The 17,051-nt window shown below is 42.2% G+C and overlaps 1 protein-coding gene across 2 annotated transcripts in view; it reads left to right on the top strand.

Annotated features, from left to right (window-relative positions):
* The window catches only part of EFCAB6 (EF-hand calcium binding domain 6), a 105,801-nt gene extending 103,311 nt beyond the window's left edge, over positions 1–2,490 (top strand). For both annotated transcript variants that reach the window (XM_081191530.1, XM_081191529.1), the window contains one exon: positions 2,255–2,490. In XM_081191530.1, coding sequence (XP_081047656.1) covers positions 2,255–2,377 — 123 coding nt within the window. In that variant the 3' untranslated portion in view covers positions 2,378–2,490. The remainder of the gene's footprint in view (positions 1–2,254) is intronic.
* The last annotated feature ends 14,561 nt before the right edge of the window (positions 2,491–17,051 follow it).

The raw sequence follows: 17,051 nt of genomic DNA, 5'->3' as shown, positions 1-17,051 counted from the left end.
GGGGTAAGCCATGAGGAGTCCTATATCTTGTGTTGTATATTTTTAAGAATTGTGGAGGTGGGTCTCCCTGAGGAGGCAGCGCACTGCAGAACACCTTCACAGGCTCTCTGAGCACAATTTGCATTTGCATATCGACAGGACGAGGTACTGGAGGTAAACATGTGGGGTTTCTTTGCCTCTTTATTTTTCAACGCCTGCTCCACCTCGTAATCCAAACAGGACCTCAGGGGAGCTCAAAAAACCAGCATCAAAATAAAAGATTAGTAGTTAAAAGAAAATATTTTTAAATTTGATTTTATAGATTTACATACTGCCTTTCAGTATGAATCCAAGAAGGTTTACAACAGGCAATAGAGACAATGAAAGCAGCAACATAAAATAGTAGCTTAAATCAGTCACATCAGATATTTAAAACCCTGGGCAAATCTAAAGTTCTTCACTTGGTGATGGCTGTACACACACACACACACACACACACACACACACAAATATGCAAATGACGCCATTCATGCAGCTAGCAATTGCATGAATGGTGTTTTAAAAGTAAATTCCATCTGTACGGTAGGAAGGTTTTAACCTTTTGCCGCCACAACTGAGTCCCCATCTGGATCAAGCTTCTGCGCTTGCAATTTGCTTTTAAATAGTGTTACACTGAAGTTGCTCAACTACCAATGAGACATGTTGTCATTAACCACTTAGTAGTTTTACTAACCTTTTTGTTTTTGTTTCCAGTCAATCTTCAAAGGTGATCCCACTTCTAACACACCATATGTAAATAATAAGCATCTCCTAAAAACCACCTCAAAATGAACTTTTCCTTCTCCTAACACGAAAGACAGAGCATTCATAGAATTCACCCAGAACATTGCGGGGGGGGGGGGGGGAGAGAGAAGTTTTAACCAATCACCTTAAGCTACAATGAGTGCCAGCTAGATATCTAAGTCTTTGTTGGATTTTCACCTTTGTCTTTAAAATGAAAGTTTCAGCCACTCTCTGGGAGGATTCTCAGCTTTTGATTTCACAAATGCTGGCTTCTTGGTTAGGCTTAGTGTAGGGCCCAGGCAGGTAGAGCAACAGAAAACTTTGGCAATCTGTGGCAAAATCTGGAGAGATCTGACAGGTTGGAGGTGGAATCAAGGCTTTGGTGGCTACTTGTTTGTTACCAAAAGCATCAGCAAAGATTTGCATAAGATGGGTACATGTAAACATATGGATGGAAGCAAAATTATAAATAATTACTATACTTTAAACAGAAATACAACACATCTTACCACTGTGGGGAAGACTGCAGCCAAGTCACCTGTGTGCCTGCTCAGTTTGTGATTGACATTCTAATTGTTGATGGGACAGTTCCAAGGCTTTAAACCAGACTTAGATGTCACAGCTCTTCAAATAGAGGATGTCCTCTGAAAAGTAGTATACTGTCCTAATCAGGGCATGATCTGGAAAGTTATGGAAGAAGAACCCAGCAGAATCTGGATTTTTCTAGATTTCTGGGCTTGAGTACCAGTATACAACTTTCCAGTCTGAGCTCGTAAAATATTAGCTTCTTAGCATATCCGCTTCTAGAATGAATTTTCTCTGATTTCAGTAGTGTTACACCAGTGTTCCCCACAGGAAAGCCTGGAAGTAAAATCAGACATGTCACGCATGTGCACATTTGAATACTGATTGTGCAAGGTCTCCCAGACATTTGTCTATCAATGTCTGAAGAAACAAACACACACTACAGCCACATGCTACAATTTTGCCACAAACACAGTGTAACACTGATGATTCCCATAGCAATTGTGAATACGTAGTTGGGTCAACAGTAGGGTAGACTATGTGTGCTCTTGTAGGCTCTATGCACTAAAAATGTGCGTCAGTTTTGTATTAGTTTAACTTTCATGGCTTTCCCCAAAGAATGTTGGGAACTGTGGCTGGGCGAGAGGTGCTGCAAATTCTCTTACTGATCCCCAGCCCTTGTCACACAGAACTGTATCTACTAGGAGGAGCAAAACCAGAACCAGTCTGCAGTGCAAACCTAACCTATCATATTGCGCTTGGCCTAATTCACAAATTACCCCACACGCTTGATGGGGGTTGCCATGGGAACATTAGGTAGAAAATAACTCCAGGTATTCTATACGAGGCAGTTTTGCTTAACTGAATTGTGTGGATGTTTCAGTTCTGTGTTGGTTGCCTGTTGCTAACTTTCCTGGATTGTTCCTAATTAACGATAAGTAATGTCAGTTTTCTATGTCTTCTGCAGGTGCTTCGCAAGTATGGCATTGACTTGTCTGAAGAGGAGTTCTTTCACATATTGGAATATTATGACAAAGGATTAACTTCCAAAATCTCCTACAATGAATTCCTCAAAGCATTCCTGCATTGAAAAGAAAAGGAAAAGGAAGCCTGCTCTCCAATCTTGAAGAATCATTAGGCAGGAGAGATGTGATTACTGAAATATATGTCCTCATTTTAATCTAATAAAACTATATAAATTCACCCCCTTGGTTAACAGTGTATCAGCAATCTTATAATTCCTTCGCAATGCAAACTGGTGATGGTGTCTGGTGAAGTAAATCTTCAGTAGTTGGGGCTATTAATTTTCTCATAATCCATTTAGCAGGGAAAACTGAAAACAATTAAAGTGATGGTTTTGAGGTTCTTAATTGGCATCTCAGAAAGCAATAACTTTATTTTTTCAATTAAAGGGCATTATTAAGAAAAGGAACTTTTAATTTATATTTTAAAAGGCACACTTCTCAATTTTATTTGCTGCCATTTTCTAAATGGATTATACCTAATGCAATTTTCTTCATTATTCTGAAATTGGAAGCCTCAGAATTCAGTGGCAAAAATCCAGCAGAGTTAGGTGTGCTCACTGAAAAAATTTAGGCGCAATTCCAAGTCCCAGTCCTAATTTGTAAAGTCCTTAAAGAACTTGGGGTCTGTATAGATAAGAAGCAACATCCAAATGCCCTTATTAAAGCTCAAACTTCATGTTTATCAGCAGCCCAGATCCTTGAAGCTGAGACTTTTACCCAAGTGGCCAGGGGTGATTTGAAGCAAGTTAAGTGGTGGGCATTTTATGAAGAAGAGACTTGGGACACGAGATCCAAATGAGATTCAACATGAAGGAATCCATGCTAGCTAATGTAAAATCAGCTGGTTTGGAAGGTTTTTTTGTACAATATTGTTGTAATTTACCCCCCTCTAAGTTATCAGTTTTAGAATTAAGCAAATGATTCTTGCTGGAGATGCAGATATGTTGCATCTGTCCAGTAATGCATTCTTTTTGGACCAATATGTTGGATCCGATTAAGGAAGTGGCCAGCTGTTCCAATAATACAGAATCCCAGAATAGTGTTATTACGTTATCTTAAGGACTTGGCTGGTGGCATCAGTCAAGTTGGTAAATTTACTTACAGCTGTAAAAATGTGCATAACAGCAAAATGTAAGAAAATAATCACTCCATTGATAGCTGAATATGGTAGAATATGGAACACAACAAAAATTAACCCAGTAGAAAATTGATTAAAGGAGAACAGAAAAATAAGTTCATTGAAAGATTATTTGCAGTTTTTAGTAATAATAATAATAATAATAATAATAATAATAATAATAATAATAATAATAAAGTTATACCCCGCCCATCTGACTGGGTTGCCCCAGCCACTCTGGGCGGCTTCCAACACATAAAAACATAATATAACATCAAACATTAATAGTAACAATCTGATCCAGTGTAAAAGTCACAATAGCTTTAAAATAGCAACTTATATCAAACAAAGCAACATTCAGCAATACAGTGGTACCCCGCAAGACGAACGCCTCGCAAGACGGAAAACCCGCTAGACGAAAGGGTTTTCCGTTTTGGAGGCGCTTCGCAAAACGAATTTCCCTATGGGCTTGCCTCGCAAGACGACAGCCCATAGGGAAATCTCCAGGACAGCGGGGAAGCGCAGCGCGTCTTCCCCACTGTCCTCGGACCTCCTCCCGCCGCCCGGCATTGGAACGAAGCTCCGATGCCGGGCGGGGGGGGGGGAACGCCTCCTCCCGCCGCGCGGCATCGGAACGAAGCTCCGATGCCGGGCGGGGGGGGAACGCCTCCTCCCGTCGCGCGGCATCGGAACAAAGCTCCGATGCCGGGGGGGAACGCCTCCTCCCGCCGCGCGGCATCGGAACGAAGCTCCGATGCCGGGCGGGGGGGGGACGCCTCCTCCCGCCGCGCGGCATCGGAACGAAGCTCCGATGCCGGGCGGGGGGGGGAAACGCCTCCTCCCGCCGCGCGGCATCGGAACGAAGCTCCGATGCCGGGCTGGGGGGGAAACGCCTCCTCCCGCCGCGCGGCATCGGAACGAAGCTCCGATGCCGGGCGGGGGGGGGAACACCTCCTCCCGCCACGCGGCATCGGATGGCTTTCCTGAAGACTTGGGGTGGGAGGAGGGTTTTCCTTCCCACCGCCAACATTCAGAATGCTGTTCTGAATGTTGGCGGCGGGGAGGAAAAACCCTCCTCCCACGCAAGCCCCGGGAACAGAGGGAAAGCGCTGCGCGCCTTCCCCTCTGTTCCCGTACCTGTCCTGAAGGCTTGCGGTGCGGAGAAAAGCCCTTCTCCGCACCGCCAGCCTGGCAAGCGGTTTCCCTAGGAACGCATTAATTGATTTTCAATGCATTCCTATGGGAAACTGTGCTTCGCAAGACGAAAAACTCGCAAGAAGAAAAAACTTGTGGAACCAATTAATTTCGTCTTGCGAGGCACCACTGTACATCAGAATCTAATAGTACCATAAATATCAGAATGTACATTTTATTTTATTTACTGTACAGAATTTGTTTATTTTTCTGTGTTTATATTTTGTGCCTCTTGATCCATTCTGTATAATCCAGTTTTAAGTTTGTATCATGCTAAAAATGAGCAAGAAGTGTTTGCTTTTGTCTATGATTCTGCATGCATTTTCCTCTTTTATTATTATTCTCCTCATTATTTTCATTATTATTATTCTCATTATTATTTAATTATATTTGTATATCACCCTTCATCCAAAAATCACAGGATGGTTCACAACATAGAAATACAAAATGAGAACACAAACTACATAATAAAAGCCAAAAAAATTAGGGAAGTTTTTATATTTGAAGTTTTATTCTGCTTTTAATGCTCTGTTGGAAGCCGCCCAGAGTGGCTGGAGAAACCCAGCCAGATGGTCGGGGTAGAAATAAATTATTATTATTATTATTATTATTATTATTATTATTATTATTATTATTATTATTATTATTAACAAACCAATAACAACCCTTCCCACAAACACATTTTAAGGGAAGTTTTTTCATCTGGTGTCTAAAGATATATAATGCAGGCGCCTGGCGAGCCTCACTAGGAAGAGCATTCCATAAACGGAGCCACTGCAGAAAAGGCCCCTGCTCAGGTTGCCACTCTCCTAACTTCTCACAGGGAAGACACATGAGGAAAGGCCTCAGATGAAGACTGCAGGAGCGGAGGTGGTTCACATGGGGAGAGGTGGTCCTTAAGGTATTCCTGAGCCATTTAAAGCTTTGTAGGTCAAAACCAACCATTTTAATTGGGCCCGGAAACTAATTGGTAGCCAGTGCAGTTGGACCAGGATCAGTGTCAGATGCTTTATGGGCTAATAGCCGTAAATAAATAAATAAATAAATAAATAAATAAATAAATAAATAAATAAAAGTGTCAGATGCTCAAGACTGTCTTGCACTGGTGAGCAACCTGGCCGCTTAATTATGCACCCGCTGATGTTTCCAAACCGTCTTCAGAGGCAGCCCTACGTATAACACATTGCAGTAATCTAACCTTGAGGTTACCAGAGCACAGACAACATTAGTTAGGCTATCCCTGTCCAGATGGGGCATAGCTGGGCCACCAGTGAAGCTGATGGAAGGCACTCTGGGCCACTGAGGCCACCTGAGCCTTGAGTGACAGCAAAGGATCCAGGGGGACCCTCAAGGTACGAACCTGCTCCTTCAGAGGAAACCTATCCCCATCAAGAACAGGCCGCCTCCCACCCCTCTTGTCTAGGGAACCCCCCACTAACAGTGCCTCAGTCCTATCTGTGTTGAGCTTCTGTTTATTGGCTCAAAACTTGAGTTGCATGGAAAGAAAATACTGCAGCGCTCCAAATTATTTGCCCATGTAGGTGCAGAGAAATTAGTAGAGCTGATTGAAAAGCAACACATTAAGATCTGCATTTTTCCTTCTATGTTTTAGTTATTTTTATCTGTAAGCCACCTTGAGCATAAATAAATTAATAATAGTAGTACTAGTTGTAGTGGTTCTAGGGGTTGCTCGTGCGTAAGCCGGTGCAAACACCTGGCTGGGTTGCCTGAGTGAACCTTTTCTGTCCAGACAGCCACTCACCCGTGGCTGTCTCAATCGCTGGCAGAATCCGTCAGTGGGCGTTTCTTAAACTTCTTCCAGCAAAGAAGCTCTTTGACGCCTAGTCTCCTCCTACTCTCTCTGCGTGAAAGCCTTCTGCGCAAGGAGGGCGTAGGCAGCGGAGGACCCCTACTCTCCCCACTGGTCCCCGGCAAGGAGTCATGGGACCGCCTCGCCGCTTCCTCCATCTGCCCCCCTTCTCCACTGGTGCTACGCTGATTCTCTTCCCCAGAAGATGGGCTGCTTCTCCCAATCCCGGGACGCTCTCTGGGATCCCTCTGGATCTTGCTCTCTCCCTCCGGCACTGATGGCAGTTCCCTGACACTAGTAATTATTATCATTATTTAGACAACTTATTTGCAAGTCTCTCAAAATCAGGAGGATCTTTTTATCTGAACTGTGAATGTTCAGATCTGCTAAATGTAAAGCATTCAGTTCAGGTCTGAATTAATGCTCTGGGAAAATGCTTAATTCTTTTTAAAAAAATATGGAAAGGAAGCATGCAAGAATCCACAGATCTGAGTAAGTAATATTGAGGGAGTAATTAGTATTCTGAATATTAATAAAAGCTTTTAAAATCCTTGTAACCTTTTATGTTTAATCCTCATTTGAAAACAGCTCTCAAGTTATTCCTTTTTATAGCATTTCTAATATTCTTTGGTCTCAGTAAAATTCTGCCCTTTAAGTGCAATGTGCTTCTTCTGTGTTTTGGGATTACACAATGACGATAAAATAATTAATATACCAATCTTTGCAATCAAGAGCTGATCCATTTTTAACCACTACTACCCCGTATCTGGAGCTGTTGTGCAAAGAATGAAAACTCTGATTTCACATTAACTAGTAGGGGAAAATACAGCAGTTATATTTTTTCTCCCAAATGCAATAATTAGATCAGATGGAAGATAAGCACCCCTCCCCCACAGAAGCTTCCTCCAGCTCCTGCGCTGCATTATTCCATGTCTTGCAGCTCCTGTAATTCATGCACAGTTGTCAAAATAGCAATGTTCGCTTCATTCTTCCAATTGTCTTTAGGATATTGGGTGGTGTAAGAAGAAGCAACGCTGTGGGGGAGGAGAGGCGGGTATCGCACAATTTCTTGGCACATCATGGCAGCGTATTTTTCATTAGTGCTACTGGCAGGAGGACTTGACTCAACAACTCCAAAGGGATTAAAGAACAATATTTTTGCTGTAAAAACGAATCAAATCATGCAGTTTTCATTCTCTCCCACCCTTCTCTCTCTCTCTCTCTCTCTCTCTCTCTCTCTCTCTCTCTCACTCACACACACACACACACACACACACACACACACACACACAGACAGCATGGATAACAATTGCCAAACTGTTTTATCCAGCCTTGGGGCAAGAGAGGGGAGAGAGAATGTCACTGTATTTCAAGTGACAGCATTTTGAAATATCCTGGATAACACAGAAAACACCCACTGTTTACAGGCTCAACTTTCATAAATCGATAAGGATTGTGCATTGCAAGGAGAAGACAAAGCTTTCCTTCCCCTGTTGGTGTGTTCAGAGTAAGAACACAACAAAACAAAGGCAATCTATTGCCAAAATGTAATTCTGTAAATGCAAAAAAATGAAGCCCGGCAGGTCTCTTACATGACAAGATTCCAATCTTCCAAATGGTTACTTGACAAAGTTTGCCCATATTGCAAGTTCTGTGCCCATACTCTGCCCCCTCAGAAGTCTGTAGGATTACCAACTTCTGATTTAAGAAATGCTGGTTCTCCAGGCAGAAGTAGGTTATTTGTTATTATTTGCTTAGGCAGAGCCACCTCAGAATATAATGGATTAAGTGGGAAGTAACAGGTCAGGAATGGTGTTCAGGACAATATGTGGTGGATCAGAAGTGGAGGACAGCCAAACTGCAGCAAAAACGTTGAGTTGATAAGGGCTTGGGACCTCTATAGCGTGCTTTTGAACATCAGTACTGGTTCCCTGACAGAACATGATTTTACTAGTTAACTCAACAAAACACTGGGTAGTTGGCACAGCAAAAAAAAGTCAGAGGTAATGCAAAGTGGTAGTCAAAGATGTAATAAAATAAAACAGAGTTTCCAAGTAAGAGAGAGCTATTCAGCTCATTACAGAGAATGAGATGCAGGGATGCTTGATTCCACCCATTCAGACGGCAGAAGAGTCTTGATTGTAACCATTTGGAATGCTCCCCTACCTTAAAAAAAATAAAAAAATAAAAACTACAGCCATGCAGTAAATTAATACACGTGTCATATCTGAAGAAGTGTCGTATCTGAAGAAGTGTGCATGCACACGAAAGCTTATACCCAGAACAAACTTAGTTGGTCTCTAAGGTGCTACTGGACAATTTTTTATTTTTTATTTTTATTCCTAATATGTCAGTTTACTACATAGGGAAGCATTCAAAAACATGTCCTCCCTAGTTTCCACAGTACAGTTAAGAATTTGACTACTTCGTTCTATACAATGTGTAAAATAGCTTTCCAGATTAGCGTTCTCTGAATATTTGAAAAAAGGAAGAAGAAAAAAACACCCCCACGAACAGTCAAACATTAAAAGCTGCAGCTACTTTCCAATACTCTCTCATCACTAAGGGAACAGGCCCCTTCTCGAAGTTCTCCCTGAAATCTCCTGCTACTTGAACAAAGAATGATTGGTGGTGTTTTCGTTTCTTTAACTTGAATACTATAGGTTGGGAAGAAGCAAGACAATTTGGGCTGCATGAGTTACTCTTTGTATCCCGCCATGGGGTGCACAGGGATGGGTTATCCAACTTCCTCCTCACCTCAACCCTGTGATCTAGTTTCAGCTGAGGCTTGGGCAGAGTGGGGATTTGTACAGTCATACCTCACGTTACGTTTGCTTCAGGTTGAGCGTTTTCAGGTTGCGTCCCGCGGCAACCGGGAAGTACCAGAAAGGGTTACTTCCAGGTTTCGCCGCTCACGCATGCGCAGACGCTCAAAATGATGTCACGCTCATGCACAGAAGCGGCGAATCACAACCTGCACAGATGCGCAGACACGCGTTGCGTTCTGCTCATGTTGCGAATGGGGCTCCGGAACGGATCCTGTTCGCAACCAGAGGCACCACTGTACTCCAGTTTCTGTACATGCCCGTCTGCCTGCAGTATTTCAGTTTCAGATGTTTATTTGGGGTACACACAGGGTACTGGGTGTTTTTTCTCTTGAGCGATGACCAGGTGGTCACAACTTGAAAAGCACGGTGAGGAAGGAGCCATTCATGTATCTATAGACACAAAGTGCAGCTCTCATCATTCGTGATTCCCCCTTCCTGCACAAAGGCTGTCATCCCATGGATAGCTTATTATTATCTCAAGTAGACACAAAAGGAATTTTGTATTATGTTAATACTTAAAATATGCTAATTTGATGTCTTCACTGTATATCCCCACAAAATAAGCTTGACATGAATTCTCTGTAACAATACAAAATATCACCATCTTCAAATAAGCAGATACAACACGCTGTTAAAATTACTGTAAAAACAGCCACATCACTGTTTCTGGAGCATCTCTGATTTTTAACAGCATCCTAGAAGAGTATATTCTTCTTGTATGAATTTTAAATGAAGTTGGCTGGACAATGAATATCATCACGGCAAAACCTCTAAGAGGTTTTACTACAACCAAGCAGTAGATACATTTTGTTAAATAAAAATAATAAAAGGTTTCAGAATATTCTTTTTAGCGAGTGTGATGCATATTTAACTGCCTTTCAAAAGGGTGCAGTTACAATGGCGGCACCAAATTTTGCACTACTGATTTGTATGCATGAAATTTGGCTGAAAACAATGTTTTGTTCAGTTTGTAACGGAGAGTGTGAGGATCCAGATGCAGTTGTTGATTATCTTGCCAAACAGGCTGTGAGTTTAGAATATACGGCTGGGTTAAATACCAGGATCAATGCAGTGTAATATCCAGCCCAATCAGGCCCTTGTTAGGCTTCATTATCTGAGAGTATCTATCATGTGCTCCTTATAATATGCTGTCACATTCATGGGCACCACTGAGCGTCAAACTACATATGATGCACAAGACTCATGATCACATCTCCAGATGTCTTTTCTGAAATATAAAAGCAGCTCAGGCTGGGGGCTGTAACTGCTCCCCACATGTGGTTTTGCCCACTAAGAATTGGGAAAGTTGGGGGGGATACCCTGCAATGCTGTTATTCCCCAGGGGAAGACTAAGACAAGCAGCATATGGGGCCATACTGCCTTCCTCCACATCACTGGGGCAACGGGGGGTGATTTAGAGCAGGAAAATGGTACAAGTGGAAAGGGTTAAACACCCTCTCCTTCAGGGTCTCCACCCCATCCTGTACCCCCACCCCTGGCAACCACATTGACAGTATTGGAAGATCTAGCCATTGGCCCTCCCAGGCCATGCGTAGTTAGGCCCTGAGTGACTGGCTAACTCACACTTCCACAGGATTACTAAAATGTTACCATATTTCCACATTGGGACCTGAAATTGGATATTCATATAGCTGAAGACATCCTTCTTTTTACTAGAGAAAGTGATATACAGTCATACCTTGGATAACAGATGCTTCAGGTTGCGCATTTTCGGGTTATGGATGCGCCGAAACCTGGAAGTACCGGAACAGGTTACTTTTGGGTTTTGGCGCTCGCGCATGCACAGAACCACCAAATTACAACCCACACTTGCGCAGACGCGGCGCTGCAGGTTGCGGAAGCTGTGGGATCACGTTTGCTACCCGTGTCTACTGTAGGATGCATCTCTTTCTCTCTCCAAAGAGGACACAAAGTGTACCACAAAATAGTTAGCAGATCCACACTATGCAGAAAACTGGAGTTTGGCGCAGTCCATAACATACCCCAACTGCTAGAAAGCTTTAAAAATGGGACATTCACATGTCTCATTCCTAAGCGGGTATTGGCTAAAATGGATGCTTTTGCTCTCATTTTGAAAAGATATCTATCCATATTCTGCATATAGATACTATATACCATAGTATACTATAATGTTTAAATGTTTCTTTGATTGTCCTTGAATCTTCCTGCATGATGCGCCACACCCTTTGAGAGAGATGGACAGCAGAGAGGAGAGGGCCTATTTTGTTGCTGTGTCGTTTATTCTATGCAGGTCTATCATATCTATTCAGCAAGAGAGCAGCTTTCTTCACACTCTGTCTACCCTACTGAATTTGTTGGGTGTGTCTTTTGAAGACAGGGGTACTTACCTTCACCGAAGGTCATAAGCGGTTGTGCATAAGTACTTGGATCAAGGCCAAAGTGCATAAACATCCAGTTTCAAAGTTGTATTGGGATTCCCTTTCTGGTCAGGAAGGGGGATATCTATTAATCATGGCTTATCGGTCTCAATGCATTGTGAATTATACAACAAAGTGTCTTGAACAGCCGTTAGCAGCTCTTGTGCTGTTGTGCAGCACAGCTTTCAAAGGAAAATATATTAGGTGAGAGATGCCATTCACAGGCAGAAGCAACCCCCCCCCTGTGAATTCAGGGAAGGCATGAAGACATGAACCCGAAGTCTTCCAAAGCAAAATGTTATTTTAAAACAGAATCCTAATGTAGCTTAATCTTGTTACTGTAATACAAAATTGATGGGCGACTTTCCTCTTTAGGTCTGTAATTTTAGCCACAAGGTACTTAAATTCCCAGTTTGCCCTCTCCCCAAATTAGAAGACAGCTGTATAGAAAGTAGTTCAGTCAGTAGAGCATAAGACTATTAATCTCAGGTTGAAGCCCCACATTGGGCAAAATATTCTTGCAGTGCTGGGGGTTGGACTAGATGATCCTTGTGGTCACTTCCAACTCTACAATTCTATGAACAGCATTTTTCTATATAGATGTCTTCTCAGTTTCTCTTTAATATTTCTATAGGTGTTTGATCTATAAAGGCTGTGCCCTAGAACAGTTGGGCATGATACGGACTGGAGGGAAAATGGCTCTGGAATTAATTTCAAGTGGTGCCCAAGAGCTGGAATAAGAAATGTGTTGCTGAACATATTGAGAACAGTGATCATAGTGCCATCAAATTTAACATTGGTGGACAATTGCCAATTGTAAGTGGACAATTGCCAAGCCTGTCCAGCATAATCACATTTGACTTCGAAAAGGGAAACTTCTAAAAAATGAGGGGACCATTAAAAAAGAATGTTGAAATGGAAAGTCAAGTGGGTCAAATCTCTTCAAAATGCTTTGGGTATTCAAAACCAAAGTGACAGACACTCCGTTAGAATGCATGCAAATAGATCAGGAAAGGTACAACCAAAGGCCAAGGGGATGCCAGCGTGGTTAAAGAGCAGAGTCAATAAAGTTTTTGGAGGTAAGAAGGCTCTTTCAGAAAATGGAAGTCTTGCCCAAACGAGAACAAAAAGGAAGATACATTTTGGCAAAAGAAATGCAAGTAGATAATAAAGGTGGAAGGGTTTTGAGGAGCATATCACTAAAAACATAAAGATCAACAATAACAAACAAAAATACCTTAGAAAGAGGAAAGCAGATGGAGAGGTGGCTGGATCCCTGGGCAGCAAAGGAGTCAAAGGTGAGCTAAATAATGAAAAGGAGATCACAGAGTAGCTGAATTATTTCTGTCTGTCTCGATGGTAGAAAATCCCTGAATTTTCTCAGGAAGGGAATCTGAGGAACTGAAACCAAAGATGAAGATCTAAAATATACAGACAAATTAAATAAATAAATCACAGTATCCAGATGAAATCCAACCAAGAGTTCCTAAAGCAAATACGAAAATTGTGATGTAACAAAAATGTGTAACTTTGCCCTAAAATCAGCTTCTATACTTGAGGACTAGAAAGTGGCAAATACAACACTATTTTTAAATATATATATATTAAAAATAAAGGTCCAAGGGAGATCCAGAAATTACAGATTGGTTCATTTAACATCTCTTCTGAGAAAACTGGCAGAAAGCATTATTAAAGATAAAATTGCCAAACATATAGAAGAACAAGTCTTGATCAAGAAGAACCAGCATCGCTTCAGCAAAGGTAAAGTCCTGTCTAACCTTTTAGAGTTTTGGGGGATGGTCAATAAACATATGAATATATGAACATATCTAGTGGGCATTTTGTATAAAATCCCTCACCAAAGACTCATGAGTAAGCTTAGCAGTCATGGGACAAGAAGACAGGTCCCTCTTATGGAACACAATTTGTTTAAAGATCAGGAAGCAGAGCCAATGAATAAATGAACAGTTCCCACCCTGGAAATATGTAAGAAGTTGGGTCCTCCAAGAATCTGTATTGGGGGTGAGCAGCGGGGTAGCAAAGCTTGCTGATGACACCAAACTATTCAGGGTGATAACAAAAAAACAAAAAAGATTGCAAGGTTCTCCAGAAGGATCTCTCCAGCTGGATAATAAACGGGCATTAAAATGGCAACTATGATCCAATGTAAGTGTGTGTAAAGCAATGCACACTGGGGCAAAAAGTCCTGTTGATGGTTGCTAGACACTGGAGGCTGCATGCTTTTAAATGTAAGTTGTTGGGGATAGTTATGTAGTAAGAACAGCCCAGTAACCACTATCTTCCACCTGTTCTACCACTGAGGACTTCTTGGATCATTCTTTGTCTAGCACAGGGGTCTGCAACCTTTAAGACAAAAAGAGCCACTTGGACCCGTTTCTGAAGAAAAACAAAATGGGAGCCGCAAAACTCGTCATTATAAAAATACCTTTTTTGTCACTTTTTATTATTTCTTTGTTTGACCCCTCAGAATTACTCCTCCTCATAGAAATAAACGTTAAATTAATAAGTTACCTTTTTTGTGTGTGTGTTCTTCACTCCCCTTCAAAACAGTGACCAGCGTACATGCCCCCTTTCAATGCAGTGACCAGCGTACATGCCCCTTACAATGTAGCAGGCAGGCGGGCGGGAAGGTGATGTCGGGACAGTGCGTGACTAACGCACGCACCGCCCCCATGCGACGTCACAGCCAGTACAGCGCCCGCCACAGTGGGGAGTGTCGGGGTGCACAATGCACCTTTCTCCCCTCGCTAGTATCTGCCCCGGAGCTGCGGCAAAGGTGTAAAAGAGCCACATGCGGCTCCGGAGCCGCGGGTTGCAGACCCCTGGTCTAGCACCTTCCCTTTCACCTTTCTTACCGCCTTGGGTGACCCTGCTGGGAGTATGAGACTCCCGACGGCTTCGCTCACCAAGGTCATAGGAACATGCAAGCCCCACTCCACGACAAGATGATGGATGGTCCAGCGAGTGAGACTGTAAGAATAGGATGCTGGACTTTGGTACAGCTCACCTGTTATGCTTGACTCTCTTTTTTCTGTTTGCCATTATGCAGGTTTAAAAGATCAATTTCAATTCACTCTTTGTTTAAATTATGAGCTGGGTTTTTAAAATAGTAATTGCTGTGTGTTTTATAGTGTAATGTGGTTATTATTAGTTTAACCGCTTAAGCAGTCAATATATGTTAAACATTTTAGATACTGGTTGCATGCTTTAAAGATATTAACTCTAAGCCACTTTAAGAAAACTTTTGTTTTGAAAGATGGCATATAAATTCCTAATTTTGAAAAATGCAAATCAAGGAGTGAGGAACACTGTATCACTAGGAGTGATCTTTACCACAGATGTATTATATGAAACATTACTGCAGCTGAATGGCAAGAGGAAACAAAGTTGGAGAATACTATTAAGAATGAGCTCGCAAATGGATATATATGGATATATACGGTATATCTGGATATATAGAACTGTTCTGGGGTTAAAGAGAGCTCCTTATGTTTGACTGTTAAGAGTAAATTGTTATAAATTGTCAACTCAGTGGTCCTCAAGTTCATGTAAAATATGGAAGTCATTTGGAAAGTGTAGTGACAATTACCAGGAATGTCTGAGGAAGTTTGTTCTTTTTGCATTGTTGTGTTGTTGTTGTTTTTTTGGGGGGAGAAACAAACCTAAGACTTTTAAACAAAAACACTTGAAATTAATGAAATACCATATGTTAATATCACCTTTGACCTCAAATATGTTTGCAAATGTTTTATTAAAAATGTTTTATTAAAGAACAGCTGTTTCATGTGATAATGGTCACGAGGTTAGTTTAAATTAAATTCTGGGAGCAGAAGAAAGTTTCTGTGATTAGACTGTAACTTTGGGATTCAGTGATTTCTTATCAAGTGAATGAAATACATTTTTTTGTGAAGGAGGGGGTGACAAGCGGTTAATATATTTGTGCAAAGATGGAAATGGTTTAGGATAGTGGTTTTCAACCTTTTTGCGTCCATGTCTCTCTTAACCACATTCTTTCAGTGGCTCCCCTGTGGGACACGGAGAATCCCCACTTACACGGGGGCTCCATTCCAGGACATCACATGTGTCACAGGGATGCACGTCAAGGGGGATTCCCCATTCCGCCCCTGCCCAATTCCATCCCCCCATTTTTGGCACGCATGTAAGTGGGAGCGTGTGCGCCGATTGTGCACAAGTGGGGATTCCCGTTTCACTTTTTACTAGTGTTTGCCAATCTAAATACGCCTTCCATGTTGCTGCATTTTAAATTTAAGCGTGGGACCCGGGTGCAAGACGCTCTGGAAGCAGAAGGGAAAAAATAGCAGGCAAAGTTTGGCCAAAACAGACATCAGTTGGCCACAATTACTGGCAAACATATAATGACATCAGGGTTGACACCTGCCTTGATTTTACAATATTATGCCTTATTTTTGCTCAAAATGGTTTTATTTGCAAGATCGTTTTGTGGAACAGCATGCAAATAATGGCCGTAAATAAATGCTTTATTGGGGGGGGGGGAGAGATACTTTTATTTATGGCCTGAGATGACCTTGGAGAGGGCCAACTTTTGCAGCTTTTGCATTGCCATGAATATTACCCAGTATAGGTTCTGGAGTAAATTAAATGTCTTACAGAAATTTGTGGCTTTGCAATCAAGCAAAGAGCTCTGGTTGCCTTATTTTGAAGAGTTAGAAAAACTGAAGTAAAGAAATGATGATCAAACCAACCAGGGGGCTGAGGCAACTTAAGGATTTCAGATCGTCCCCTCATCTATGAAGCTCACTGGGCGCGACCTTAGGGGCCAGTCACTGCCTCTCAGACTGACCTCCCTCGCAGGTTGTTCTGAGGCTAGAATGGGGAGGGGAGGGAAAGAACTACATAGAAAAGCTCCCTGTAGAAAAGATAACACAACCGAACAGAAAGTTCTCCTGCACAAGCCCCTTTCAAGGCTCGTGTCTGCCACATTTCACAGGACAGGCAATTCCAACAGTTTGGCATTGCAACAGAGAAGGCCCTCCGGGAACTGGCTGCTACGAGATGTATAAGATGGGCAGGCGAAAGCACGTGCAGCAGGGCCTGATCTGTAGATTTCAGCGAATGGACAGGTTGGTATGGAGAAGGCAATTGACAGAATCATGGAATTGAAAGGGACCCCAGGGGTCATCTAGTCTAACCCCTGCAATGCAGGAATTCCTTAGGTCCCCAATTGCTTAGGTCCTTGCGTATGTTATAGTTGCAGCCTTTAATACCAGCTGAACAGAAGCAATTTTTTTCCAGTGGTAGCCACACCATCATGGTAGTGTATTAACCCAACCTACGGCCATTGGCTGCCCCATTGGCAAGATGAGACCTTTGCCACAGGTGGCAGATTGT

This window comes from Podarcis bocagei, assembly GCF_964188305.1.
Source record: "Podarcis bocagei genome assembly, chromosome: 4".
Classification (NCBI taxonomy): domain Eukaryota; kingdom Metazoa; phylum Chordata; class Lepidosauria; order Squamata; family Lacertidae; genus Podarcis; species Podarcis bocagei.
This window is presented reverse-complemented; position numbering and strand designations above follow the sequence as displayed.